This window comes from Sus scrofa, chromosome 6, assembly GCF_054392235.1.
Source record: "Sus scrofa isolate SSC_HxYL_T2T_F1_AM1 chromosome 6, Sscrofa_HxYL_maternal_Yorkshire_Landrace_v2.0, whole genome shotgun sequence".
Taxonomy (NCBI): Eukaryota; Metazoa; Chordata; class Mammalia; order Artiodactyla; family Suidae; genus Sus; species Sus scrofa.
The window spans coordinates 97,985,440-98,013,389 of NC_139388.1; the positions used below are offsets into that span (position 1 = coordinate 97,985,440).

Genomic DNA, 27,950 nt, shown 5'->3' on the forward strand with positions numbered 1-27,950 from the left:
CTCAAGAAGCTCGTTACCTCCAAAGCATGATAAAGAAACGGGGCGGGGAGAGGCCGGGGAAAGGCCAATGGTGGCCGGAAGATGCTGGGATTGGAGTCTGGGATTCCGGGAGCCACTGAGGGCAATTTACGCAACCCCTGATCCTTAACTTCCTCTTCTCTCTGGGGAAGTGGGGGTGGAGGGATTAGCCACAGCACTCTCTCCACCCGTGGTTGCAAAGATCATCTGGTGGTTCCATCAGGAGGTCAGTGACATCTGCTTCAGCCACCAAAGCAGAATTTCCAGGTCCTCTTCCTCAAGGTGACCAGAGATGGGGACAGAGAGAGCCGTAAAGGGGCACAGATGGGGAAGGGGTGGTCTGCCCGGTGCCCTGGCACGAAGAAGTCCTATCACTCAGAGCCTGTGTCCTGCAGACCCTGACCCGCTTCCCACAGTCCCCCAACACCTGCCCAGGCACCTCAGACCCCCTCAGATACCCATCATCCAGGCAGCAGCAATGGCTGTCCCCAAGCTTCATCCCTCCGTCTACAAGAGCTGCCTTCTCAGAGTTCCTGTCATGGCTCAGCAGAAACGAATCTGACTAGTATCCACGAGGACGCAGGTTCAATCCCTGGCCTCGCTCAGTGGGTTAAGGATCCAGCATTGCCCTGAGCTGTGGTGTAGGTCATAGACACACCTCGGATCCCATGTTCCTGTGACTGTGATATAGGCCAGTGGCTATGGCTCCGATTCAGCCCCTAGCCTGGGAACCTCCATGTGCTGCGGGTGTGGCCCTGAAAAAGCCATCAGTTGATAAAACCAGCAAATCAAGGGAGATGTCTGTATGGGGGTGGGAACCACAGAAGACAAGAGGGGGTGTCACAGTGGAGTGAGGAGGGGTCTGAGTGGGAATCTGGCTCAGGGTGTCAGAGCACAAATGGGGTGAGGGGGGATCCCCACATGGGGGAGCCAGTGTGGGTGTCAGAGCCCAATCAGGGTGAGCAGGGCAGCCACCGGGGGCTGGGGGGGGGCATCCTGGGAAATCAGAGACAAGGAGAGGGCCGGACTGGAAGTGGGGGACTGGAAGTGGGAGCCTAAGGCAGAGTCAGGAGGGGGTCTTAATGAAGGGAGGGGGTAACCCTGCCTGAGGAATCCGTCTGACAGGAGGGGGTTCAGAGCAAGGAGGGACGGCCCAGATCACCACCACTCAGGACTCCTTCTCCACCTGCCCAGGGCCTTTCTAAAGCCAAGGAGGGGAGCTCCCGTCGTGGCTCAGTAGTTAACGAATCCGACTAAGAACCATGACGTTGCGGGTTTGATCCCTAGCCTTGCTCAGTGGGTTAAGGATCCAGCGTTGCCTTGAGCTGTGGTGTAGGTTGCAGACGCAGCTCGGATCCTGCATTGCTGTGACTCTGGTGTAGGCCTGCAGCTACAGCTCTGATTAGACCCCTAGCCTAGGAACCTCCATATGCCAAGGGAGTGGCCCTAGAAAAGGCAAAAAGACTAAAGTAAAATAAAATAAAAAGCCAAGGAGGACCTGGAGCCATTCCCAAATCAACCGAAGTCATCAAACATGCACTGAGCACCAGTGACGTGCTGGGCAGCTCTCGGGGGTTGAGAGAGAGTCCGGATGGAGTCCAACAGCCTAGTGGGGACGACAGCCTGGATCCTGCCTTTATAGGATGGGTTGATGGGAGCACCTGCAGGCAAGGGGGCAGTGTGACCTCTCAGGGGGCATCAGGAACTGTTGTGAGAAGAGGCAAGCTGAGTGTTGAAGGAAGATGACTTTGCCAAGTGGGGTGGGATGGGGGCAGCAGTGGAATCGCCCTCTACCCATCCTTACCTGTCTATGTTCCACCCATTCCCAAAAGCCAGGGTTACCAGGAACCTCACGAGAGGCCTTTCCATCCTGGGACTCCAAAGACTACACCGTAGGCACCGCATCTCACCCCGCCCCATAGCCTCAGGGGCCACCTCACTTTTGTCCAAACCCCATTCCACCTGGGAGCTCGCCTTGATAGGAAGGTTTCCCCTGCCCCTTTCCTTTCTGAGATTCAGCATCTCTCATCATTGAGACGTTCTGTCTTGTGTTTAACTCCAGAAAGGACTTTTTTGGTTAAGATGTGGCAAAGGCGTCCCCGTGCCCCACCTCCCTGCGGTCACCAGCAGGGGGCGCCACAGCCCAGCCCACAGGCTGTGTTATCAGAGGCCCGGCGGTGCAGCGGAGGAACGAGGGAGGGTCTGGGTGCCCCGGGAGCGCCGGAGTGCGGTGCCGCACGGAAGCTGCTAGAGGAAGCAGGACCACCTGGTCGGAGGCGACACGCCCGCGCCCCGCGGCCGGGACAAGGGAAAGGGAGTGGCAATGGGTTCTGCCTAGTCATCGCCTGCGAAGGCTCGCGTCACCTCTGATGTCAGGGCTTCCAAGGGCTTCGTTCCAGTTCCGGGCTCCAGGAAAGGGCGTCGCGGGGCTCAGAGGTTACACAACTTCCCCCGGGGCCGCGTCGGAAGGGACCGACGGGGAGGGATTCGAACCCCTGTCGGTGGGCTCCTGCCTGGCAGCACAGGCTGCAGGTGGCCGGGCTCTAGATAAGCATTCTCCCCAAACCCACCATACAGCCTGGCCGGCCTTGGCCTGGCTTCCTTCTTTCTCATCTCTCAGATGGTCTTTCATGGTAAGCTCTCCTTGGAAACTTTATAATTTAAAAAAAAAAAAACAAAGCCTCCTGAATCCACAAATGTTTTTAAATGAATTCAGGTCCCAAATTCCTGGAGTAGGGTGGGGAGGCAGAAGATGATGGAAAGTCTTTCAGTGTGTCAAGGGCGCTGGAGCCCTCTCCCACCTCCCAAGCGCTTGCTGACGGGGACACAAGAGCCCTCGCGCATCTGGGGAAGTGTCTCCTTTTGAAAACGCACGGGTCCTTGTGCTCTGAGTGTTTTGAGTCCGGTCCATTATGAGAAATCTCCTTTTGAGGATGGACATATTCAAATCCAGATGCTGTTCTTCCAGAACAAAAAGCGCCCTCCAAACTCTGTGAAGAAAGAGGTTCTCATCCTTTGAAGGAATAACATCTCTTGATAAGCGGATTTTTTTCCCCCAGCCAAGAACGTGCTTTTCTGAATTTGCTAAAACTGGTTTAATAGCCTGTCCCTGTTCCACGTCTGATGCCAGGATGGCAGCAACAAGGTGGAATGTCACTGGCTGCTGGATTCAGTAGATGGAGTATGGCTTCACTAAGAAGAGGTTGGATTTTTAAAATATACACGGTTTATTTAGAAGAATTTCTTTTAATTCAAGACATACATTCTAATGGGACAAGTGTAAGATGAAATATGGATTATCAGAAAAACTTCCCAAATTGTACATTTCACTTTGCTGATTCAAAGATCTTTGGATAATTAAAAATAAATTAAAAGAAAAAAGAAGAGTTCCTGTCGTGGAGCAGCAGAAACAAATCCAACTAGGAACCATGAGGTTGCAGGTTCGATCCCTGGCCTTGCTCAGTGGGTTAAGGATCCAGCATTGCTGTGAGCTGTGGTGTAGGTCACAGATGAGGCTTGGATCCTGCGCTGCTGTGGCGTACGCCGGCAGCTGTAGCTCCAATTAGATCCCTAGCCTGGGAACCTCCATATGCCAGGGGTCCAGCCCTAGAAAGACAAAAGGCCAGAAAAAAAAGAAAGAAAGGAAAAAAAAGAACCCATGCCTTAAGATAATAAATATGTCTGGGAGTTCCCGTCGTGGCGCAGTGGTTAACGAATCCGACTAGGAACCATGAGGTTGCGGGTTCGGTCCCTGCCCTTGCTCAGTGGGTTAACGATCCGGCGTTGCCGTGAGCTGTGGTGTAGGTCGCAGACGCGGCTCGGATCATGCGTTGCTGTGCCTCTGGCGTAGGCTGGTGGCTACAGCTCCGATTCGACCCCTAGCCTGGGAACCTCCATATGCCGCGGGAGCGGCCCAAGAAATAGCAACAACAACAACAACAACAACAAAAGACAAAAAAAAAAAAAAAAAAAGAAAGAAAAAAAAAATATGTCTATCACCTTTTAAAAAAAATCCTCAAATAACAAATTTTCAGAAAAAAAGAATGTGAGTTCTCCTTGTGGCTCAGCAATAGCGAACCCGACTAGTAGACTAGTATCTATGAGGATGACGATTCGATGTCTGGCCTTGATCAGTGGGTTTAGGATCCAGCGTTGCTGTGGCTGTGGCATAGGCCAGCAGCTATAGCTCCCATTCGAATCCTAGCCTGGGAACTTCCATATGCCAAAGGTGTGGCCCTAAAAAGAAAAAAAAAAAAAAAAAATTTAAGAATGACTGAAGAAAAGGGGTTTGCTGGCTCTGTAGAACTGGGGGCTTGGCGTCGGAACTTCAGGTAGGTTTTTATACAGAAAGAAAGCAATGTAGGAAGTTCCCATTGTGGCACAGCAGTAATGAACTTGACTAGCATCCATGCGGACTCAGGTTCAATCCCTGGCCTCACTCAGTGGATTAAGGATCCGGCGTTGCTGTGAGCTGTGGTGTAGGTTGCAGATGAGGCTCGGATCTCTTGTTGCTGAGGCTGTGGTGTAGGCTGGCAGCTATAGCTCTGATTCAACCCCTAACCTGGGAACTAACGTATGTTGCAGATGTGGCCCTAAAAAGAAAAAAAAAAAAAAGAAAGAAAGCAATGTATCTTACACACCTGAGTTATTCTGGGAGTCAGGCCCACTAAGCCCCAGAGCCAGATGATTTACCCACACGGCCTCAACCTGCGTCCCAACAGCCGAACAGCCGAACAGCCGTAGAAGATGAAGACGATGCTATTTTCAGAGGTTCACCTCTGGGGAAGTTAATGAGGCTTAATCTGCAAGTGAGAAGCCCTCCCAGATCCTACAGAACACTGCTTCACTTTACATTTGTAATTTTAAGAGCACCCATCTCAGACTGCAGAAACTCAGGCCCTACTGAACCTTCTCTTGTTTCCCCCATTTTATAGATGAAGAAAAATGTGGCACAGAGATGTCAAGTAAGTTACCCAAGGTGGCAGGGCTGAGAGGTGATGAAGTCCAGATTCAAACTCTTAACCCTCTCAGATGAGCCAACAAAGGCTTGAGGAGTTTTCCCAGAGGAGTCATATCTTTAAATGTAGAACTAGTTTCTGTTTAAATTTCTATATTTTATTTTATTTTTAATTTAATTTTTGCTTTTTAGGGCCGCACCTGTGGCATATGGAGGTTCCCAGGCCAGAGATCCAATCGGAGCTGCAGCTGCCAGCCTACACCACAGCCACAGCAATGCCAGATCCAAGCCGTGTCTGCGACCTACACCACAGCTCACGGCAATGCCAGATCCTTAACCCACTGAGCAAGGCCAGGGATCGAACCCACAACCTCATGGTTCCTAGTCGGATTCATTGACCACTGAGCCACGACGGGAACTCCAAATTTCGGTATTTTAATCAATGAATAAGCATTTTGTGTTAATTTTCTTAAGGGAATTGACTGAGTGCTTGTCCAATGGCAATGCAGTTACTCAGTCCTTTTATCACTTAGCTGAACACTGCCAGCCCCTGGGGTAGCTTTGCCTATGAAACAATTTTAAATTATGTTTATTATAATAGAAAATTTCTAGTTTATACCCATCACAGATCACTGCCTAAAGACCAAAATTCTTTAAAAAAAAAAAAAAATCTGATGCTGAAATATAATAGGGAAAACACAGTAATAAAAATGTATCTGCAAATTCCTCCCGTCTACACACTACTTATGTCTGATCACAGTTCTTACACATTCGTTGATAAATACTGTTGGGATCACCAAGTATCCACCAGGCTAACTAAATTGGGTCCTTACCTTACATCTGTGCCAAAATTAATTCCAACAGATTAAAAGGTATATTAAAAATTAAATACATACAATATTTATATATTATATCTATATATATAATGAAACTACAAATGTGTTAGAAAGAAATGGGCTGTGTCATAATCTTAGGCTGGAGAAGGCCTTCTTACATATCACAGAAAACCCCCAAACCATAAAAGAAAATTATGTTTCTCTACACAAAATTGAAAAAAATTTTCTTGGGTAAAGGAAAAAGCAAGAGGAGTTCCCTTGGGGTGCAGGTGGTTAAGGGTCTGGTGTTGTTGTCACTGCTGCGGCTTGGGTTGCTGCTATGGCATGGGTTCGATCCCTGGGAACTTGCACTTGCGACAAGCATGGCAAAAAAAGAAAATCAAAAACAACCTCAATGTCTCTCGGTCACAAACTCCATAAATAAATTATGGTACATCCTTACAACGGAATATTCTCCAGCTGACCATTTTTTGGTAATGAAGCAGTATAACATACACTGACTGGAATTACTTCAAAGGTCTATTACAAAGTAAGAAAAGCGAGGCTCGGTTGGCTATATAGAGGGCTTCATTTGTATAAAAATAAAGAGACAAAGCAGGATATCTGTGAACAAACATTTGCTTGTAGCTGCATAGATTCTATCTGGAAAGATACATAAGAAACTGCTAACTTCAGTTCCTGGAAAACAAAATCATTTGAAGGTCCATGGAAAGAAGAGTTGGTTGCTAATCTAAACACACCCATGCCTTTTGCACCTTTTGCATTGTGTATATATCACCTGTTCAAAAAAAAAAATCTATGTAGAACATCAAGATGCCTCTAGTACTTCAAAAACTAACAGTAAAAAGAGAAAATACAGCCATTTTAGCTTTTCATCTTTTGAAAATAACAACTATTCATACCTGAAATGGGTTATTTGAGGAAATGATATCTTTTATCTCTTTGTTTAAAAACAAAGCACAACATGGGTTTTTAAAATAACCAGCTAAATCACAAAAAAATGAAGCACAGGATGCAACAATTCTAATCTCCCATGTATTGAAAGCAAATATATCTATTTCTTAATTCTTATCATGCAGTTAAATTTCAATCTATAATGATAATTTCAGCATACATTCAATCCCCAAACCAAGACCAACAAGATATTTTCAATTTCTTTGTCTATAAATCTGGTTTATTCAGAAGGGTTTGAAAAGTTCCTGTCATGGCTCAGTGGTTATGAACCCGACTAGCATCCATGAGGACACCGGTTCAATCCCTGGCCTTGCTCAGTGGGTTGAGGATCTGGCATTGCCATGAGCTGTGCTGTAGGTCGCAGACACGGCTCAAATCCCACCTTGCTGTGGCTCTGGAGTAAGCTGGTGGCTGTATCTCTGATTTGACCCCTAGTCTGGGAACCTCCAGTGCAGCCCTAAAAGACAAAAAAAAAAAAAAAAAGTTTTGCAAGGTCTTTGGTGTAAAAACAATTTGAATGTTCAAACATATTGATAAATACAACCTGGGCTCACTGTGTATGGCTATGCAAGCTGCAAACTGTACAACTCCAGGGGTTGCTTTTCAGATCCTAAGTCAAATTGTGCAGTGCACTACCTGTGCAACTGGGCATGTCAATCCTGTGGCTACTGAAAATGTTGGACACTGTGGAAAGAAAGTTTTTGGGCAGGGGAGGGTAGGTGTCAAAGCTGGGGTCACATAGATTGTGAGGCCAGAATTTCATACATCCTATCTCTCCAGGCTGGCCTCCCTTTTGGAGGCTCTGAAAACAGAAATAGCCTAAGTTTTCTCTGAGCCTTATAGCCTTGGTTTTCCTAAGGTTGGGGCCAAGGGACCATCTGCCAGGGCCTACAATCACCTCCTCAGCCTGTACAACTCAAAGTCCTCTTTAATCACTTGGCAGCTGAGAAGGAAGGCCAGAAGAAGGGCCCCCACTGTACCCCCTCATCTTTATTCCTACCCTAATGGAGGCAGAGGCAGTTCGCACAAGGGTAGAGGTGGTGGTGATGGAACCTTAAGTGATGTTCTGGACATTTGGCCTCTGGAACCTGCTCTACCACCACCACCTTTCTGTGTGATCTTGGCAAATCTTTAAGCCTCTCTGGGCTTTTCCATCCCTGTTTGCAAAATGAAAAGGATTATTGCCTGTCTTTCTCTGCCTCTTGGAAAAGCAGACAAGAGAGAAAAACACAAAGTGAAGATTTCACAGGGAATGCACAGAAATTCCAGCATGCTAATAATCACCATTAAGCCTCAAGAATTAGGGCCTGAGGGAGTTCCCATTGTGGCTCAGGAGTAAGGAACCTGACTAGTATCCATGAGGATGTGGGTTCAATTCCTGGCTTCACCCAGTGGGTTAAGGATTCGGCGTTGCCCTGAGCTATCGTGTAGGTGTAGATGCGGCTCGAATCGCTCGTTGCTATGGCTGTGGCATAGGCTGGCAGCTACAGCTCTGATTCAACCCCAAGCCTGGGAACTTCCATATGCTACACGTGCAGTCCTATTTAAAAAAAAAAAAAAAAAAAAAAAAAAAAAGTGGCCTGAGAGTCAGCAGGCTCTACTGAGCAGCTACAAAACCCCAAAAAAAAGATCTTTCTGGGCCTTCATTTTACCATGTGTCAAATGGCAAAGCTTGAATTAGATCAGCAGTTTGCCCACCTTTTCACCACTGAGAGTCTATTTTATTATTTCCAAACCATCCCACAGACTTCATATCTTGTAAGATTTTATCCCCTAAGCTGTATTTCGGTAATTATTACATACTTAATAACTATTAAGTAATTATATTTACCATTAGAAAAGTATTTTTGGTTATGAGTGACAGAATTTATGGGCTTACATAGGCAAAAAGTCTAGAACTAGGAATAGCTTCAGGCAAGGCTTGATCCAGCAGCCGTTACCAAGGATCAATGTGCTCCCAGTCTCTTGGCTCTGCCTCCTCTTATGTGTCACAAGATGGCTTCCAGAAGCTCTTGGTACTACTTGCTTTTCTTACATGTGATTAGCAAGAAACAGAGAGCTTGCTGCCTGGTGAACACAAAGAGACAGAGTTGAGATTCATTTACCTGGTTTGCCTTATTTGGGTCGTGTGCCTTTTCCTGACCAATTACCATACCCTGAAGGATGAGATACACTGATGTGCTTAAGCCAGTTAGGCCCCATTGCTGGAATGGGATCAAATCTGACCAGATCACATGGCTGGGAAATTCCCAGCACTATTAGGAAGGGGGAATTGGAATCGCTGGGTGCCAGAAAGACACAACCAAGTTTCCTGCTACATGTTTATCAACCAGTGATATCTCAAACAGCCCATCAGAACTTCTGATCAGCACGTGAGAGCTGCACATTAGTGACCTCCAGGATCTTGTGAGCTGGTCTGGATGACAACCCCATCTGTGGTTGGCCACATGGACCACACGCGCTGACGTCAGCCAGCTGTGGTTGGACTTGGCCTAGATGCCAGATCATCCATGAAGCTTCTGGTTCTCCACTCCCACCCAGACCTTCAGCGATGGCTCAGCTGAAGACCCAAGTGAACCTTGAACTCCCCCGTCCCCAGGCCTACTCCTGCCCTTTTCAGATACCAGGGGGCATTGCTGAGCTGGACTTGATAAAGATGAGGCAACAGAGATGTCCACAGCAAAGCATACCCAGAACCAGCTGGGTGGCCTCTTTCCCTGACTCATCGCAGATTTACCAACATCTATGCCAGGGCCTGACCCAGAGACCTGTCCTCAAGGAGCCATAGTGAGGTGGGGAAACTATTACAGTTCAGTGTGTAACACAGAGTAGGGGGCAGCAGGGGACAGGGGTCGGCTCCTCTCCATGCCAGACCAGAGGGCATGAATGTCCACCCTGGCACCCTCAGCAGCAGGGCCACTTCAGCCCAGCCTGTCCTCTCCTGGCCAGAGGGAAGGCCAGGGGCCTCTCTGATAGCTTCAAGGTATCACCGAAGGTATGCCCCCCAGTACAGACTGGGAAGTGTTCAACCCCAGGCCTGGGGACCCAAGGTTCTGCTCCCTGTCAGGGCCTTGCAGAATGCTCTCTGCAAGAAAGAGCTTTGGGGCTGGGGAGGAGGTGGGGGGGTGTCAAGCCAACTCAGCCTTTTGCCTGCTTTCAGACCCCACCTCTTTCCGGATCTTTAAAACCAGGTGGGATTCACTGGTCAGGTGAGCACACAGTGAGGCCCAAGGGAAAACTTCCCTGGAAACTCCTCTCTCCAGCAGACACCTGAGATTCTAGCACTCCTCTGAATAAGGCATTGCCCTGGTCAGGCTTTCAAGTAAGTCACCAGTACTTCTGAGCACCTGCGTGGGTCAGAGCCCCACATCTCCAGCAAATGGAGCCCGGGATGCCAGAGATGGAAAAAGCCTGGCTTGGAGTTCCCGTTGTGGCTCAGTGGTAATGAACCCGACTATTATCCATGAGGTAGCGGGTTCAATCCCTGGCCTTGCTCAGTGGGTTAAAGGATCTGGCATTGCTGTGAGCTGTGGTATAGGTCACAGACGCAGCTCAGATCTGGTGTCGCTGTGGCTGCGGTGTAGGCCGACAGCTCCAGCTCTGATTAGACCCCTAGCCTGGGACCTTCCACAGGCCAAAAGTGTGGCCCTAAAAAGACAAAAAAAAAAAAAAAAAAAAAGAAAGAAAGAAAGAAAGAAAGCCTGGCTTGTCCCATTCTCAGCTTTGCCTTGCAGCATGGCCAGAGGCAAGTCCCTTTCCCGCTTTGTCTCCTCATCTGTGAAACAAAGGTTCTAGACTCATCAGGGTCTAGGGGGCTTTCCAGGTCTAACATTTCCAGAATGTGAGCCTTCGAGGTTCAGAAGAGAGGAAGCAGGGGCAGCTGAACTGGGGGGGAGAGGGGAGGCAGGGAGGCCATTGGCCAGGGCATCAGATACCAATAGGCCCTAAGTTTAGACTTTGCATGATATCTGTAAATGGTTACACTCAGTCACAGGAGATATTTATATACACACACACATTATAGATACGTACATATGTAGATATATTTATATACATGTTTATATACATATATATGCACACCAACAGAAATGAACAAAGACCTTCTTACCAAAATATGCCATCTACAAGACCCATGAAGTCATATTATATATATATATGTGTGTGTGTGTGTATATGTGTGTATGTATATGTATGTATATATAAATATAAATATATATTTGCTTTTGAGGGCTGCACGTGCAGCATATGGAAGTTCCCAGGCTAGGGGTGGAATTGGAGCTGCAGCTGCAGGCCTACACTACAGCCACAGCAACACCAGATCCTTAACCCATTGAGTGAGGCCATGGATTGAACCCACATCCTCATGGATACTAATTGGATCCATTTCTGCTGAGCCACAAGGGGAATTCCCAAGTTATATATATTTTATATACATAGGGTTATACATATAACCCTAACCCTAACCTAAAATAAATATAAATATATATATATAAATACACACATTTTTTTTTTTTTTTTGTCTTTTCTAGGGCCGCACCTGGGGCATATGGAGGGTCCCAGGCTAGGGGTCTAATAGGAGTTATAGCCACCAGCCTACACCACAGCCACAGCAACACCAGATCTGAGCTGCATCTGTGACCTGTACCACAGCTCATGGCAACGCCAGATCCTTAACCCACTGAGCGAGGCCAGGGATCAAACCCACAACCCCATGGTTCCTAGTCGGATTCGTTAACCACTGAGCCGCGACGGGAACTCCACCACGTCATATATGTTTTCAATGAATTTTTCAATTTTGGAATTAATTTTCAGTTGACAAAAGAATTGCAAAGATAGTACCGAGAGTTCCTGCCTAACCTCACCCCAGTCTCAGTTTCCCCCTAAGGTTATCATCTCACACCACTGGGGTACATTTGTCAAAACAAACAAACAAACAAAGAAAAAACACAAAAAAAACCCACCAACAGGGGTACATCTCTGTTAACTAAAATCTAGACCTTATTTGGATCCACCAGCTTTTCCACTAATGCTCCTGCTGTTCCAGGATCCAACCAGTGACGCTGTGGCATTCACCCCGCCTCGCCATGTGTCCTCTGGTCTGTGCCTGTTTCTGTCTTTCCATGCTTTTCATGACCCTTTCCGATTTGAGGAGTCCTGATCAAGTATTTTGTAGCATGTTCTTTAGCTGGGGTGGTCTGAGGTTTTCCTCTAGAGTTACGAGGCTGGAGGTCTCTTCGGTACCACAGGAGCCTCCTCATCACAGGTTGCTGGGGGCACACGACAGCCACTGACTTACCACAGGTGGGGTTAACCTTGATCACTTGGTCAGGGAGGCGTCTGCCAGGTTCCTCCACTGTATGGTTACTGCTGCTCCCCTTCCCTACCCAGTTACTCAGAAGCAGGTCACTAAGTTCAGCGCACGTTCAAAGGCAGAGGAGGGAAAATTAACCTGAAGGAGGGAGAAACTGCACGTTATTTGGCCTTGGCTTTCCTTCCCCAGCTAGCTATTTAGTCAATAATTTATTTGGGGGAGTTCCCGTCGTGGCTCAGCGGTTAACGAAGCTGACTAGCATCCACGATGACACGGGTTCGATCCCTGACCTCGCCCAGTGGGTTAAGGATCTGGCGTTGCCGTGAGCTGTGGTGTAGGTCGCAGATGCGGCTCGGATCCCATGTGGCTGTGGCTGTGGCACAGGCCGGTGGCTACAGCTCTGATTTGACTCCTAGCCTGGGAACCTCCATATGGCGCGAGTGCAGCCCTATAAAGACAAAAAAAAGGCCAAATAATAATAATAATAATTTATTTCAGAGTTCCCGTCATGGCTCAGTGGAAATGAATCTGACTTGTGTCCATGAGGACGCAGGTTCGATCCCTGGCATTGCTCAGTGGGTTAAGGATCCAGTGTTGCCGTGAGCTGTGGTGTAGGTGGCAGACATGGCTGAGATCCTGCATTGCTGTGGCTCTGGCGTAGGCCGGCGGCTATGGCTCCGATTAGACCCCTAGCCTAGGAACCTCCACATGCTGTGGATGTGGCCCTAAAAAAGCCCTCCCCACAAAATTTATTTCTACAGTACAGACTCAGGGATATGTATTTTATACTTTGGGTTATAATCTAATACTCCATTATCTATTTTATTGTTTTAATGTTTGCAACTTTGACCGTTGGGAGCTTTTGGCTCCTGAGTCCCTTTGACACACTCCTATCTTTGTGAGTATTGGGTACTTCCTAACTCTGGCACCATAAGACACTCCAAGCTCAGCGTTCTCTTCTGACGCAACAGGTTAAGGATCTGGTGTTGTCACTACAGCAGCTCCGGTCACTGTTGTGGTGCAGATTCAGTCCCCAGCCCGGGACCTCCACATGCTGGGAGTGCAGCCAAAACAAAAAACAAAAAAAAGAGGAGTTCCCAGTGTGGCACAACAGGATCTGATCCCTGGCCCAGGAACACCATATGCCTCAGGGTGGCCAAAAAAGAAAAAATAATAAAATTTTTTTAAAAAGGGAGAGGAGGCAAGTTCCCATCGGCTCAGTGGTTAATGAACCCGACTAGTATCCATGAGGACACAGGTCCGATCCCCGGCCTTGCTCAGTGGGTTAAGGATCTGGGGTCACTGTGAGCTGTGGCAAAGGCCAGCAGCCTCAGCTCCAATTCTACCCCTAGCCTGGGAACCTCCATATGCCTCGGGTGCGGCCTTAAAAAGATAAAAGACAAAAAAAAAAAAAAAAAAAAAAAGAGAGAGAGAGACACTTCACGCTCACTTTTTTTCCTTGTCCCAGCCCTAAAACCAGCCATTTCTCTGAGGAAATAATATATGTTTCAAACAAATCCTCCAATAATCTTGTCAGTAGTCCAGATATATTTCACTGCACTTGCGTATGTGATGAAAGAGTTAATGTCAGGAGTTCTCTGATGGCCTAGTTCTCGCCGCTGTGGTTCTGGTTGCTGCTGTGTGGTGTAGGTTCAGTCCTTGGCCCAGGAATTCCCATATCCTGCCTGTGTGGCAAAAAAGAAACAAAACACAAAACAAAAACAAAAAACAAGAAAGAACCTGAAATAAATGTTGCAACTCTCATCTAAAAGAAAAGAAAGAGTTAACTTGTTCAATTAATTTTTTTTTCTTTTTTTTTTCAGCCACACCCACAGCATATGGAAGTTCCCTGGCCAGGGAGCAAATCCAAGCCACAGATGGGCCCTATGCCACAGCTGGGGCAACAATGGATCCTTAACCCACTGCTCCAGACTGGGGATTGAACCTGTACCACCACAGAGACAACACTGGATCCTTAATCTGCTGCACCACAGTGAAAACTCGATTAAATTTTAAAACACAATTCAATTTTTTCTGGCCACACCTGTGGTGTGTGGAAGTTCCCGGGCCAGGGACTGAACCCAAGCCACAGCAGTGACCCAAGCTACTTCAGTGACAACGCTGGATCCTTAACTTGTTGTGTCACCAGGGAACTCCCACACTTCAATTTTTGTAGCTCTACTGTGACAAGTCTTTTTAAAATATACTGGAAGCTGGAGTTCCCTGGTAGCCTAGTGTTTAAGGATCCGGTGTTGTCACTACTGTGACATAGGTTTGATCCCTGGCCCAAATGTATGCCATGGGCACAGAAAAGAAAAGAAAAGTAAAGAAAAAAGAAAATGAATAGAATAGAAAAATAAAATAAAATGTAAAACATACTAGGAGCTCAAAACATGAAAGGAATCTGTCCCTTTCTCCATTTCCAAGAGACCTTGTGGAACTGAACCTCTGCAAAACCACTCTGCTAAGGCTCGGGGGCAGTCTGCCCACTCTTCCTACAGAGGTGACCTAGCTCCTGTGTGCTCCCATCTGAGCTTCCCAGTGGAGTTACCAAAGGGCAAAGTAATTCCTGGGACCTTTCCCTCTCCAACCTCTCCCCATCGCCCATCTAGTGGGTGACCATTCCTGGAACTCTGCAGACCCCGCCCAGGCTGGCCAGGTGAAGGCAGATGGCAGGAGAGCAGGAAGGCTCCAGGAAGGAAGCTGGCAAGCCAAGCCACTGGGACCGGCATGCAAGAGGCAGAGGAAGGGGTGTGGGCTCGGCACATTTGATCCAGAGGTCTCCTGGGGTTTGGGGCCGGGGTGTGCAAAATCCAGGGGTAAGTGGAGGAGGGTTTCCCCAGAGCAGCCCTGCGTTCTGCAGAAGAGAGTCAGCTTCTCGGGAAAGAGCTGCCTTTACAAGCCGGAAGAGAGCGAGACTGCAGCTCACTCTGGGAGGACACGGAGCTGCGTGACTCATCCCCCAGCCCTGCTGGCTCCCACTGGCACAGTGCTGGGTAGCACGGGGCCAGGGATTACAGGCGGAGTCCCAGCCCGGCCCTGGCCCCGGAGGCGGTCCAAGCAGGCAATCACAATCCAGCACGTAGGGACACAGGCAGGGTGCTGTGGGAGCACTAAGGAGGAAGCAACTCAGCACCAAAGGAGTCTGGGCAGGCCTCACAGAGGAGGTGACATCATCCAAAAGAGGAACAGAATTGGCCAGGCAGCTGTAGCCAGGGAAGAAGGGGAGAGCACTCCTGGGCCGAGGAGGAGAGATGCAAAGGCACGGAAGTGTCTGCAAGGCGTTGGCACCGTGCCTGCCGCCCAGTGAGTCCTCCATAAATGCGAGGTATTATCGCTGTGGTTGACTATCATCATTATGCTGATTAATCTGGACTCATTTAATATTCTTACTATCTTAAAGGGAGTTACTACACATGAGCACATGTCTAAATATACAGCACTTTTCACTGAACTTTTCTCAACTCTAAAAGTGGCCCTTGTGTGAAGATTAAGGCTACTGGCACACACAGTGCTCAGCAGGAGTGGTGGGGAGCACAGAGAGGAGCCCAGCCCTGGATGTGATCTGGGGGAAGGCTTGTTTTCTCTCTCTCCTGGAGGCCAGCTCCTGGGGTTGCTGTGCCTGGGGGGCACTGACGTGGAGATCCTTCGGGGTCTTTAAAGATGACCAGGCAACAAAGCAGGGAGTTAGCTAGGTGGGGTCACTGGTGATTTCAAAAGTGACATAGGTGGCACCTGGTGCCATGGAACTGGAGCTCCTGGTGCTGCTTGCAAGTCTTTCCAGCTGGGACAAGGCAGGTTGTACCTGCCTTTCTATCCCAGCAAGGTCCTTATTTCAGAAAAAAAAAAAAAAAAAAATGTACTTGGACCTGGGTGGGGCCCCACTTCTGTGTACCTGCTCCAGTCACGGTTACCTGTTGAGTCTTCCTGTCTCAATGAGAAAGGTGCCCGCCTGGGTGTACCTGTCTTTATAACCATGGCTCTGCCTCCCGTGGTGTGTGGACCAACCTTTGTGCACTTGATTCACTCGATGCACCCCAGACTGTACCTTCCGCATACTTAAGTCTGAACGACCGCAGCTATACCTGTGTTGTACTGCCGTACTCTCGGTCAGCCCGCGCCAGACTCGGATCGCTTACCTGGTCCAACCTGGGCTTACCTTATGCCTGTTGGCCGTACACTCCTGCCCTGCAGATCGCGCCGCCCCGGGGGCGCCTCGAGGCTCAAATAAGGGGCTGCGAACGGCGACCGCTGACCACATTCCTGGCCGGGCAGAGCGCGCTCCGGCTGCGGGGGCGGGGCCGGAGGCCAGGGCGGGGCGGGGCGGCGCAGGGGGCGGAGCAGGAAGGGGCGGTGGCCGCTCCGCCCCCTGCCGCTCGGGCCGGCTCTCGCCTCCCCTGCCCAGCTTCCGCGTCACGGTCCCGAACGCCACCTGCCCGCCCACCCGCCCGGTATAAAGGCGCCGCCGGCCTAGCCTCCGGGACTCGGCCCCATGGAGACGCCGCCCGCCGCGGCCGGCGCACGGTGGGGTGAGGCGCGCGCGCGCGCGCGCGGCGGGGGCGCGGACCTCGGGGCGGGCGGAGGGGGGGTGGGGTGGGCGCAGGCTGGGACTGACCGGAGCCGGAGGGACGTGGGGCCTGTCCCCTCCGGCCTCGCCGGTCCTCGGGACCGCTTCCAACTTAGCCCAAGTTGGGGGATCCTGGGAGTAGGAAGACCGAAGTCTGGAGGGGGAGCCGAGCGAGAGGCTCTGGGCCGGGACAGCCTCCGCGTCACCGAGCCCGGAGGCCAACCAGAGTTTCCCGGCAACTTTTCTCGCTGGTGGTGGGTCGCCCCGGAAACTTCCCCTCCCCCGGTCCGGGCGTCTGGCCACTGGCCCTCCGCCTCCTGAGCCTGGGTTCCAAGCACGCGGCAGACGGACTGGAGAAGACGATAGTTGATGGTTTCGACGGGGAACCCCCGCCCCCCTTCTAGCGCACTTGCAACCCAGCGGGTTTCCATCTGAAAACCCCGCCCCGCGGCTGTGGGGGCGCGGCGAGGCCCTCGAAGGCCACCCGCGACTTCTGGGTCCCTGAGTTTGTCGAGGAGGGGGAGGGCTGAGGGTAGAGGGGGAGGAGTAATCAGACTGCCTAAGTTCAAATCCTTGCCCCACCCGCTAACAGCTGGATGACCTTGAGCAAGTTCTTACTGTCTGTGGCTCAGTTTCATCCTTTATGTAATGGGACTTGAGGATCCCTCCCTGGGAGGGCTTTTGGAAGAATAACAGAGGTAACACCCCCAAATGGCTTTTCATACTGCCCCTAGTGTGGCCTCATCCTCTTGGATGGGGTGGGAGTTGGAGAGAATCATTCCCCGTCCCTAACTTTTGTGCTTGTCCTCCAGGAGCTGTGACAAGTGCCTTTCACCAGTCTGAGCTGTGAGTGGCCAGTGGAAAGAGGCCCACCCGGCCCCACCATGAATCTGTGGGAACTTGAAGACCACAAAAGCTGCCGAGAGACCCCAAGGCCGGCCCAGGAGCCCACTGCCGAGGAGGTGATGACCACGGAGCTACAGATGAAGGTTGACTTCTTCCGGAAGCTGGGCTACTCCTCTGCCGAGATCCACAGTGTCCTGCAGAAGCTGGGGGTCCAGGCAGACACCAACACAGTGCTGGGCGAGCTGGTGAAGCATGGGTCAGCGGCCGAGCGGGAGTGCCAGGTGTCACCGGACCCCTGCCCTCAGCTGCCTCTGGTCCCCCGTGGTGGGGGCACCCCCAAGGCTCCCACCGTGGAACCCTCACCCTCTGAGGAGGACAAGGAGGGTGGTGACCTGAGGCCCGTGGTCATCGATGGGAGCAACGTGGCCATGAGGTACATGTCACTTCTGTGGCCAAGACGGTGGCCGGGAATGGTGGCCCTGTGTCTCTGCACCTCTGGTAGAAAGGACCTTAGGAAGGAGTTTGACCTCGTCTCAGACCGGTCTGGAGGCAGGGAAAGCCCTTTCTGGGGGCCCTTCTGTGTGCCTGGACGCTCTCTTAGTCCTCACGGCTTCTTGGGAGTGGGTTTCAGGATGTTTTAGGGACTCAGAGAGTTGCTCAGGGTCACACTACTGTTAAGTGCCAGAGCAGGGATTTGAGCTCAAGTCTTTATTTCTCCAGAGCAGCCTTAGGCTCTTTGTGAGGGCCAGCACTTGGTCTCGGTTTCTCTCCTGTGACAAGGTTAAGGGATCAGGCCTTGGGCTCCAGCCCGCCCCTCCAGGAGGCTCCTTCCCTCCTCCCAGAGATGGGGCTAACCCACCCCTCAGGCTGTGAGCTGTGAGCAGTAAGCGCACAGAACCTGGAGAGAAGTAAGAGCTTAGTAATCTGTAGTAGTGGTTGTTACTGTCACTGCTCTTCGGGGAGGGTCTCAGACTTCTGAGTCCTTGTTGTCCCAGACCTGGGCTCCCGAGGAAGCCGGCCCAGCTCTTGAGGGCTTTGTAGCTATGACCGAGAGTAACCTTGAGGATCTGGCTCTATCTACATCGGGTGTGTGTGGCTGGCCTGATGCTTTGGCTTCAGGGGAGCTGTGACTTAGGTCCCCTCTGCTTCAGCCTGAGCCACTTGGGCTGGACAGGGCTCCGGGGGCTCCCTGGGGGCCAGAGCCAGGACTCAACCCCAGGAACCACCCCCCCTGTCTCCCCAGCAAGGCTCTCACAGGGAAGGGGGCACAGGGCTGCCACTGGCTCTGGGAAGCCCAGACCTCCTTTCCATCCAGGCCCTGCCCTCCGGCCCTGTTTTCTCCCAGTCCCTTCCAGGCAGGCTGCTGAGTCAGGATTGGGTGGATGGTTCACAAGGAAACGTTCCTGTGGGTGCGGACAGGGAGACCCCAGACATGGGTGTGGGGTGGGTAGGGCTTCTTCCTCAGCTTCCCTGAGGGGTCCGTGGGGGGGGTACCTCCTGAGCCAGCTCTGTGCCTTTGGCCCCCCTGCCCCTCCCACACCTGGCCTCCCTGGGGGCAAGTCAGCTGTCTGGCTGGTCCTGGCCCAGCTCAGCAAGTGCACAGGTGGCCCTATTCCGGCCACCTTGGTGGTCCGTCTTCACATCTCTGAAATGGGCTGGGCCCAGGTGGACATGGAGGAAAGCCGGCTCCCGCGGGCCAGCTGTAACCGGTCACAGCGTGTGCTTTAGTAAGAGTCAGGGGACCCCTCTCAGGCTCCAGCAGTTAGCTGGGTCAGGAGCTGGGGTGCGTCTGTGACCCCTTCCTCTGGGGGTAGGGCCCCAGAGCACGGAGCCCCAGGGGCAGCCATGTGCTCCGTGTGTTTGTGTCCCGGTAGGAGGAGGAGGGGCCTGGGCGGGAGGAGGGGCGGGGGGTGGAGGGGAGGCCGGAGGCTGAGCCGCAGGGGTTTTCTGAGCTGGGGCAGGAGCAGGAGGGGAATTCCAGCCTCGAACTTCCTGTCCCCGCTGCGGCTGGGTTGCTGCCCTCCTGCCCCCTCCCCCCCCCCGAGGGGCAGGCGGGCCAGCCCCTGCCGTATGCAAATCGTGGGGAAATTCACCTCTGTTTCCTTCTAAGGGAATTTTTCCCCAGTCGCTGGGCCCAGCCCAGGCAGATCTTTTCACCTGGGTAGCCCAACTCAGCCCTGCTCTCTGCCCTCGGGCGGGAGCCACCGAGCTGGAGTCTCCTACACCGTGGCACATCTCACCAGTGTCATTAGCCAGGCTGGGGGCCCTGACCTTCTGGGCAGACGGGACTGCGGTGGCAGCGGGAGGATGCCCGGTTTTCCTGTGCCAGCAGAGCTTCCTCCCTGGCAGTGACAGGGACCCTGTAGGGGGCCACATACCCACCTTGGAAGGGCAACATCCGGGACTGGATGGATGTTGTGTTCCACTTCTGCTGAGAGTAAGGCTTCTGACTGCCTGATTGTGGAATATTCTGGGGGCGGGGGCAGCCGAGAGCAGACTTGTCCCAGCCAGGACTTCTGATGCCCAGAGGCAGTGCCCTACCCCAGAAGTCCCCGTTCAGTCCCCAGGCTTGCACATGCCAGCCTGAGATGGGGCCTCTGCAGGTTGGACACTTGTGGACCAAAGGAGGTGGCCAGGTACGTGTGTAGCCTGCATTCCTGAGGCAGGGATCCAGGCCAGAGGTGGTCACAGCCCCACGGTCCCGGGGAGACAGAGCAGGGGAAGCACGGGGTGTCGCGAAGACACCAGGGACCTGACCCATCTTGCAGCCAGGCCAGGAAGGGCTTCTCAGAGGCAGCGACCCCTCCCCTGGGTGCTGACGGAGGAACAGGAGTTGGCAAGATGCACGATTGTCCCTGTTCCCCGCCTGCCGCCCCCTCTGAACCCTTTGCCTAGACTAAGTTCAAGAGCTTTCTTCCCTCCTAAATAAACATCCCTTCCGTCAGGGGTAGGAGGGCGATCCAGTAGCCCCCCACCCCCCACCCCGACCTGGGGTCAAGTTCTGTCTCTTACCAGTCGCCAGGGGGTCTTAGATGAGTCAGAGCCTTGTAAGGATGAAGCCAGGAGGTGTATGACATGCCTGTCCTCCAGTCGGAGCGCTGTACCTGCTAGTCCCCACTCTGGGTCCCTTGTCAGGGTTGGCCCTTGTCTTCAGACCTTAGCTGTCATAAGCACCCGTGGTGGTTCTGAACACAGCCTCTGGGTTTGCATCTCCCTTCCACCATTGCTGCTGCGCAGTGCTGGCGGCTGGTTGCCCTCCATGGACCAGTTCCCTCATCTAAATAAAGGGGCAAGGGGCCTTTTGTGATAGGACCCTCTTCAGAGGCTTGCTGAGGATTCTGTATGAAGCATGTAGATCAGGGCCTGGCTCACAGCTCTCAGTAAATGCTAACCTTTTTTTTCTTTATAGTTGTTTTACCAAGTTCTGTTAATTTCTACTGCACAGCAAAGTGACCCAGTTATACGTATATATACATATATACATACATTCCTTTTCTCCTGTTATCTTCTATCATGTTCCATCACAAGTGAGTGGATACAGTTCCCTGTGCTGTCTAGCAGGACCTCACTGGTTAACTTTTATTATAAGCGGGCTGGCCTGGCGGATGGCAGGGAGGCCTCACCTGGCAGGGATGAGCGCTGCCTTGGGGCTGGACTTTGCCTCCCCTACAATTTACAGAGACCTTCAGCCGGGAGTCCCTGCCTCACTCCCTGGACAGCCTCCGTGCACCCCCAGCCCGCCAGCTGCCCCACCTCTCTTCTACATTCTCTTGGGGCTCCAGCTATCGCCCCCCCAAAAGCCACCCACAGGATGTGGTTGGCCATGGAGTTGCCTCTTTTGCGTAACGTTTATTTGGTTTTATTTGCCAAATTTGAGTCTGAGTTGTTCACTGAGGGGTTAGTGAGGCACAGGGGCCGTTGGGGGAGGGAGCCCCAGCTCGGCCCCTTCCAGCCCCCTAGTCTGGTCCTAGAGCCCTACTGTGACCCCCCCGCCCCCGTATTAATTCCCTGGGAGCCCACCCCCCAGGAAGTCAGCTAGAACCTCCACTTGGTCCGACGGTCTCTGGGTCTCTGGCCTTAGGCAGACATTGTCCCGCTGTCACCGGCCCTTCTTAAGGAGGCTGCAGACTGCAGGGCCCATTTTCCAGACAGAGAAGCTGAGCCCGAGCAACCTCGGGGTTGCTTTAGGATCTAGCCACGTTCAGATGGGGCGAGGTCAGACCACAGCCAGGGGTGTCCCAGCTCCCAGCTCTCCGGCCAGCAGAGTCCCCCTCCCCTGTGTCTTCAGACCATCTTTCTGCCTTGGGTCATGCCCTCCCCAGAGGGGTGAGGAGAAGACAGGCAGTCCTGGTGTTTTGGGGAACTGGCAGGCTTGGGGGGAAAAGAACTGTCCTTTCACTTTCAGGCTGAAAGGCCCCGCAGCAGCCTCCTGCCCCATGTTGAAGGTGGAATCAAAGCTGCTTTCCCCCCTCGCCCTCCTCAGCCCCAGCCCCAGCGGTTTGCATAGGACTGAACTTTAATCCAAATTGAATCCGGTGCAATCTGGTTTCTCTTGCCCTGCCCCCACCCGGCGAGGGAGGGGTGGTGACTCAGTCCGTCTGGGCACAGCTGTGTCCCTGTGGTCCCAGCGCCTTTCCCCCACCCCCAGGTGTGTTGTAAGCGGCCTGACCCTCCCCCATGTAGGGAGCGGGTGCTGCCAGATTCCTGGGCGTCTCCTCATTGTAGGAGACAGAACCTCAGGGAAAGTCCCAGGCCTGGCCATCCCGGGTTTTGTGGGAACCAGCAGGGGAATACAGGCCTTGGGCCCCCAGCCAGAGGTCGGGTGAGGCGGGGGGGTGCGTTGACTGAGCTCAGCTGGCTTCGGGGACAGCAGGCTGACCCTGCCCTCCTCTCCTCCCCAGCCACGGGAACAAGGAAGTCTTCTCCTGCCGGGGCATCCTCCTGGCAGTGAACTGGTTTCTGGAGCGGGGCCACACAGACATCACGGTGTTTGTACCATCCTGGAGGAAGGAGCAACCTCGGCCTGATGCGCCCATCACAGGTTAGTGGCACCCCCAGGAGGGGCCTGGTCTCACTCCCCCCGGGAGCCCTGGTCCTCCTCCAGAGAGACCCTTTGAGTGTGAGCAACAGCTTCTAGGCCTCGGGCAGGGACCAGCATTTCTTTTCCCGGCTGTTACTGTCCTCAGCATCCTGCTCGGAACAACGGTCCTTGGAGGTCGCCTAGGGCAGCCTCTGCCCCCAGGTACCGGGCACCTCCCTCATCAAGTGGGGGCACTCTCTTGCCAGGTTCCCAGTGGCACAAGGGCAGCATGGCACAGTGGCTGGGCCCTGTGGGCTCTGGAGTCCTAGCTCAGTCCCTTCTGGCTCACCTTTCTCTGAGCCACATGCTCCTCTGCTGGGACATGGGACAGGGTGAGGGTTGGATAACCTCACAGGGTTAGCATGAGGATCACAGGAGTCGATAAGTGCTCAGAAGAGCACCTGGTACATAGCAAATGCTCAGCAGATGCCTGCCCTTGCCATTCCTGCTCTTGCACGAGCCCCCAGCCTTTGGGAGGAAAATAGGAGTTTATTGAGAGATCTGGGGGCAGGCTCGCTGACTCTGCAGGGGACAGAGCCTGGACACTCCTCTGGCCCCAACTCCAGAGTGGGCTGGGCGAGCACCAGAGCCAAGCCCGCTGCCAGGGCGACCAGACCTGGTGTCCAGGAGGGGGGAAGGAGGCGGCCCAGGCCCAGCTCTACTCGGGAGTCTGGGCTGAGCGGGACCTGCCCACCCGTTCTCAGGGGTTCTTGGTCTTCAGGCAGCAAAGCATATACATGCCCCAGGCCCAGTGAGGCCGGCCCGCTGCAGAGCTGCTTCCTGCCCTCATGACCCTGGGCCTGGTCTCTGGGGGGGTCAGGGAGCTCTGCCGGCTGGCCCTGGGTCCAGGTTGGGCCCTGACCTGGGTCCCTGTCACCCCCAGACCAGCATATCCTGCGGGACCTGGAGAAGAAGAAGATCCTGGTGTTCACACCGTCGCGGCGTGTGGGCGGCAAACGCGTGGTATGCTACGACGACCGCTTCATCGTGAAGCTGGCCTTCGAGTCCGACGGCATCATGGTCTCCAACGACACGTACCGGGACCTCCAGGGCGAGAGGCAGGAGTGGAAGCGCTTCATCGAGGAGCGGCTGCTCATGTACTCCTTCGTCAACGACAAGTACGCTCTGCCACCGCCCTGCCACCACGCAAGGGGACTCAGGAGGCCAGGGCTGGGGCGGCCCTGCTGGGGAGCCATGGCCTTGGGCCCAGGCAGCTCTGAGAGCAGAGTGGACATGGCCCCGCTGAGGAGGGGTCAGGCGTGGACAGAGGGCTTTCTAATTTGTGGGCTGGAGCAGGAGTCTGGGGGCAGGAGGAGGTCAGCACTTCCAAGGGGGCCTCTCTGGTTCCTGCTCCACAGCTCTGACCAGAGGCCAGCGGGTGCGGCCTTAGCTTCAGGTCCTCACCTCAGCCAGCCTCCAGCACAAGAGTGGCCCCAAAAGCAGCCGCGGCCCTGTGGACTGGGACCTCCTCCGCTCTGTCAGGACTACGCTACCCAGAGCCCTGCTGCTCAGACACCAGTTGTTTTGGGGTTTTTGGTTTTTTTAATGGCCGCACCTGCAATATATGGAAGTTCCCAGGCTAGGGGCTGAATCTGAGCTACAGCTGCTGACCTACACCACAGCCACAGCAACAGGGGATCCAGGCTGCATCTGCAACCTGCACCACAGCTCACGGCCAGGCCAGCTCCTTAACCCACTGAGTGAGACCAGGATTACACCCACATCCTTATGCATACCAGTCGGGTTCTTAATCCCCTGAGCCACAACGGGAACTCCTCAGACACCAGCTTTAGGAGCTGCCCTCCTGCTCGTCCTAGCAAGGCGTCCTGTCCAGCCCCCTCCTCGGCACTGGGATGTCCCCCATCATGTCTCCCACCTCCTCCGCAGGTTCATGCCCCCCGATGACCCCTTGGGCCGTCACGGGCCGAGCCTGGACAACTTCCTGCGTAAGAAGCCGCTCTCGGCCGAGCACAGGAAGCAGCCGTGTCCCTATGGTAAGAGCCCCAGCTCCACCCTCCAGAGCCCCCCGCCCTCATCCCCTTGCCCTCTCGCCTCAGTCGGCCCGTGCCCCAAGTTCTTTCTCTCAGGGTCCCCCACCCCGTGTGTCCCTGCCACCCCTCCCGCCTCTGCTGAGAGCCCCCGCCCCCCTTAATTTTCTCCATTCCCTCCCAGGGAGGAAATGCACCTACGGGATCAAGTGTCGCTTCTTCCACCCCGAGCGGCCCAGCCGCCCCCAGCGCTCCGTGGCTGACGAGCTCCGTGCCAACGCCCTCCTGTCACCCCCCAGGCCTCCGAGCAAGGACAAGAATGGCCGGCGGCCATCACCACCTCAGCCTGGCTCTCTGCCAACAGAGCATGAGCAGTGCAGCCTGGAGGGGAAGAAGCTGGGGGTCCAGGCCACCCCGGGAACTCCGCGGGAGGGTCTGACACAGCCCTTCGCCCAGGCAGGCAGGAGCCTCCCACCCAGCGGGGGCAGCGGGGGCAGCTTTGGGCCCTCGGACTGGTTCCCACAGACGCTGGACTCGCTCCCGTACACCTCCCAGGATTGCCTGGACTCAGGCATCGGCTCCCTGGAGAGCCAGATGTCGGAACTGTGGGGGGTCCGAGGCGGCGGCCCCGGTGAGCCGGGCCCATCCCGGGGTCCTTACACTGGCTACAGCCCCTACGGGGCCAAGCTCCCAGCCACTCAGGCCTTCTCTGCCTTTGGCCGGCCCGTGGGGGCCGGCCACTTCAGTGTCCCTGCTGACTACGCGCCCCCACCGTCCGCCTTTCCACCTCGCGAGTACTGGTCGGAGCCCTACCAGCTGCCCCCACCTGCCCCGGTCCTGCAGGAGCCCCGGGTGCCGGGCCCTGGGGCCGACAGGGGCCCCTGGGGCGGGGGAAGCAGCCTGGCCAAAGAGCGAGCCAGCGTGTACACCAAGCTGTGTGGCGTCTTCCCCCCGCACCTGGTGGAGGCCGTGATGGAGCGCTTCCCGCAGCTCCTGGACCCCCAGCAGCTGGCCGCCGAGATCCTCTCCTACAAGTCGCAGCAGCTCAATGAGTAGTCAGCCCACCCCACCCTCCCCACCCCACGCCGGGCAGCACCTCTGGCCTCTGAGGGCTGCCGGGCTGGGCTTCCGGAGGCTGGATGCAGGGAGGATGCGAGTAGGCAAGGGAACCCCCAGACCAAAGATACTGTAGGATTGGTTCTGGCCCCTCGGCACCTTTAGCTGGCGGCCCGGGGGGCAGAAGCGATCACCCTGTTGATGCACATTGTATCTGTAGTTTAAGGAGACGCTGCCAGTAACGGCTGTCAGTCCAAGGCTGAGGCCCAAACCCTCCTTTCTCTCGGAGGGCGGGGAGGGAGGCATGGGGTGCAGAGGCCTGGGCTGGGGGCCCTGCGCACGGCCCCCAACCTCCGCCCCGTCCCCGGGATGCGGGCCTTGGCTGGCTCGTTGGGCACCATGTGCCCGCCCTCCGTGGGCCCTCCTCTAAGCTAATGAGGCCTCATCCGTGCTCTTGCGGGCTGGAGGCTTCATGTTAGTAAGCAAGATTAAGCTTCTTAATACCCACTCTCCGTCCCACTCTGTTCACCTAGCCCATAGCCCCTGGGGGCCAGGTGGCGGGGGAGGTCAAGGGCACTCTGCCCCCACCCCTTCTCCCCCTTCCCCAAGGGGAGGTTTTGTGTGTGTGTGTGTGTGCGCGTGTGTGTACAGGTGTAAACGTTAAATATTTTAAGCGGAAAGCCCTTGCCTCACACGTCAATAAAGTCCAATGTGAGCCGCTCTAAGAGGTAATGGTCTTTTGTGCTTGGGGGTGGAGCTGGCCTCTGGGTGATGGAAGGTCAGCGGGTGCGCACCCCAGATCCACCTCCACACCAGCTCTCTGACCCTTCTCTGGAAGGAAGTTTTTTGGAATTGCACCAAGAGGGCCATGTCCCTTTAGGGCAGAGACCCCTCCTGAGGCCTTGGATCAGGGCATGAAAGGTTGGGAACGGAGGGGCAAGGTGTCAGGAAGCAGATTAGAGCTTGGAGTCTTGAGGCTGCAGCCTGGAGAGGGGGTGGGACAGGCTGTGTTCTCTCCCTCTTTTCTTTTCTTTTTTTTTTTTTTTTGTCTTTGCATTTCTCGGGCCGCTCCCACTGCATATGGAGGTTCCCAGGCTAGGGGTCTAATCAGAGCTTTAGCCACCGGCCTACACCAGAGCCACAGCAACGCGGGATCCAAGCTGCGTCTGCAACCTACATGACAGCTCACAGCAACACCGGATCCTTAACCCACTGAGCAAGGCCAGGGATCGAACCCGCAACCTCATGGTTCCTAGTCGGATTCATTAACCACTGCACCACGACGGGAACTCCCAGGCGGTGTTCTCTTTGCCCTGTGACCAGGGGCCATCTGGCTGAGGAGACAGCTCCAGGGGAGCTCATGGATGGGTGTCAGAACTCAGCTCTGCTCCATTCTCCAGGGCCAGAGCAGAGTAAGGGGCACTGAGGTGGAACCGGCCTGGAAAGGTCCGGCCAGGGTAACCCCCCCAGTCAGGGGACAGGAACAAGCTCTGCCACAAATTTTGTCACCTGAGGCAAGGGACTGCCCCTCTCTGGGTCTCAGTCTTCTCATCTGTGAAGTGGGAATGGGGGTTGTACCCTTTAGGAATACATGGGGTTATCTGTGTTATGTGCTCGTTCAAGGGCCTTTAGTGTGTTCCCCTCTACACACCATCTCAACATTCCCACCTGTGCCTGGAAGGGAAGAGGCCAAGCAGAATATATGTATTTCTTTGTCATTTTTTTTATTATAGTTGATTTACAATGTTCTATCAACTTCTGCAGTACAGCAAAGTGACTCGGTTATACATATATATATTCTTTTTTTTCACATTATCCTCCATCACGTTCCATCACAAGTGACTAGATGTGCTATAGATATAGTTGGATATAGTTCCCTGTGCTATAGAGCAGGATTTCATTGCTTCTCCACTCCAAAAGCAACAGTTTGCATCTATTAACCCCCAACTCCCAGTCCATCCCACTCCCTCCCCCATCCAATATATTTTTTTTTCCCAGATAAAAAATGAGGTATAGGTCCTGCTGTGTAGTACAGGGAACTATATCCAATCACTTGTGATGGAACATGATGGAAGGTAATATGAGAAAGAGAATGTATATATGTATAACTGGGTCACTTTGCTGTCCAGCAAAGTTGACAGAACATTGTAAATCAACTACAATAAAAAAATTTTTAAATGAGGTGTAAATGTTAAATATTTTAAATGAAAAGCTAGGCTGTCAGATGATCTCCAAACACCATCCGCGATGGAAAAAAAATACAGCTTTCATAATTATATCTTTGAACATTTCACCTAATTTGTCCTTATTGTCTGTGAAGCTTTTATAGCATCTATT

The 27,950-nt window shown here is 53.4% G+C and overlaps 1 protein-coding gene and 1 long non-coding RNA gene across 7 annotated transcripts; one reads left to right on the forward strand and one right to left on the reverse strand.

The window, feature by feature from the left end:
• Positions 1–6,360: 6,360 nt before the first annotated feature.
• LOC146402682 (uncharacterized) lies at positions 6,361–16,361 on the reverse strand. 2 transcript variants are annotated; one of them, XR_014807476.1, is made up of 3 exons: positions 16,236–16,361; positions 12,062–12,214; positions 6,361–8,832 (listed from the first exon to the last, which is right to left on the reverse strand). It is a non-coding gene; the product is annotated as an uncharacterized LOC146402682 (long non-coding RNA). The 2 variants fall into 2 exon arrangements; XR_014807475.1 differs by lacking the exon at positions 6,361–8,832 and having other exon boundaries at positions 11,490–12,214.
• Positions 16,362–16,556: 195 nt separating this feature from the next.
• Positions 16,557–26,338, forward strand: ZC3H12A (zinc finger CCCH-type containing 12A). 5 transcript variants are annotated; one of them, XM_021095966.2, is made up of 6 exons: positions 16,557–16,897; positions 17,456–17,922; positions 22,391–22,530; positions 23,453–23,687; positions 24,457–24,563; positions 24,742–26,338. In XM_021095966.2, exons 2-6 carry the CDS (start codon positions 17,528–17,530, stop codon positions 25,611–25,613), a joined length of 1,749 nt encoding a protein of 582 aa, XP_020951625.1. In that variant the 5' UTR covers positions 16,557–16,897; positions 17,456–17,527; the 3' UTR covers positions 25,614–26,338. The 5 variants fall into 5 exon arrangements, with proteins under 5 accessions (XP_020951625.1, XP_020951623.1, XP_020951622.1 ...); XM_021095964.2 differs by having other exon boundaries at positions 16,557–16,605; XM_021095963.2 differs by having other exon boundaries at positions 16,557–16,600.
• Positions 26,339–27,950: the final 1,612 nt, after the last annotated feature.

Coding starts and splice junctions, on each gene's coding strand:
- ZC3H12A (XM_021095966.2), top strand. CDS start 17,528: ATGAATCTGTGGGAACTTGAAGACCACAAAAGCTGCCGAGAGACCCCA. Junction 17,923..22,390: donor GGGAGCAACGTGGCCATGAG/GTACATGTCACT, acceptor TCTCCTCCCCAG/CCACGGGAACAAGGAAGTCT. Junction 23,688..24,456: donor TACTCCTTCGTCAACGACAA/GTACGCTCTGCC, acceptor CCTCCTCCGCAG/GTTCATGCCCCCCGATGACC.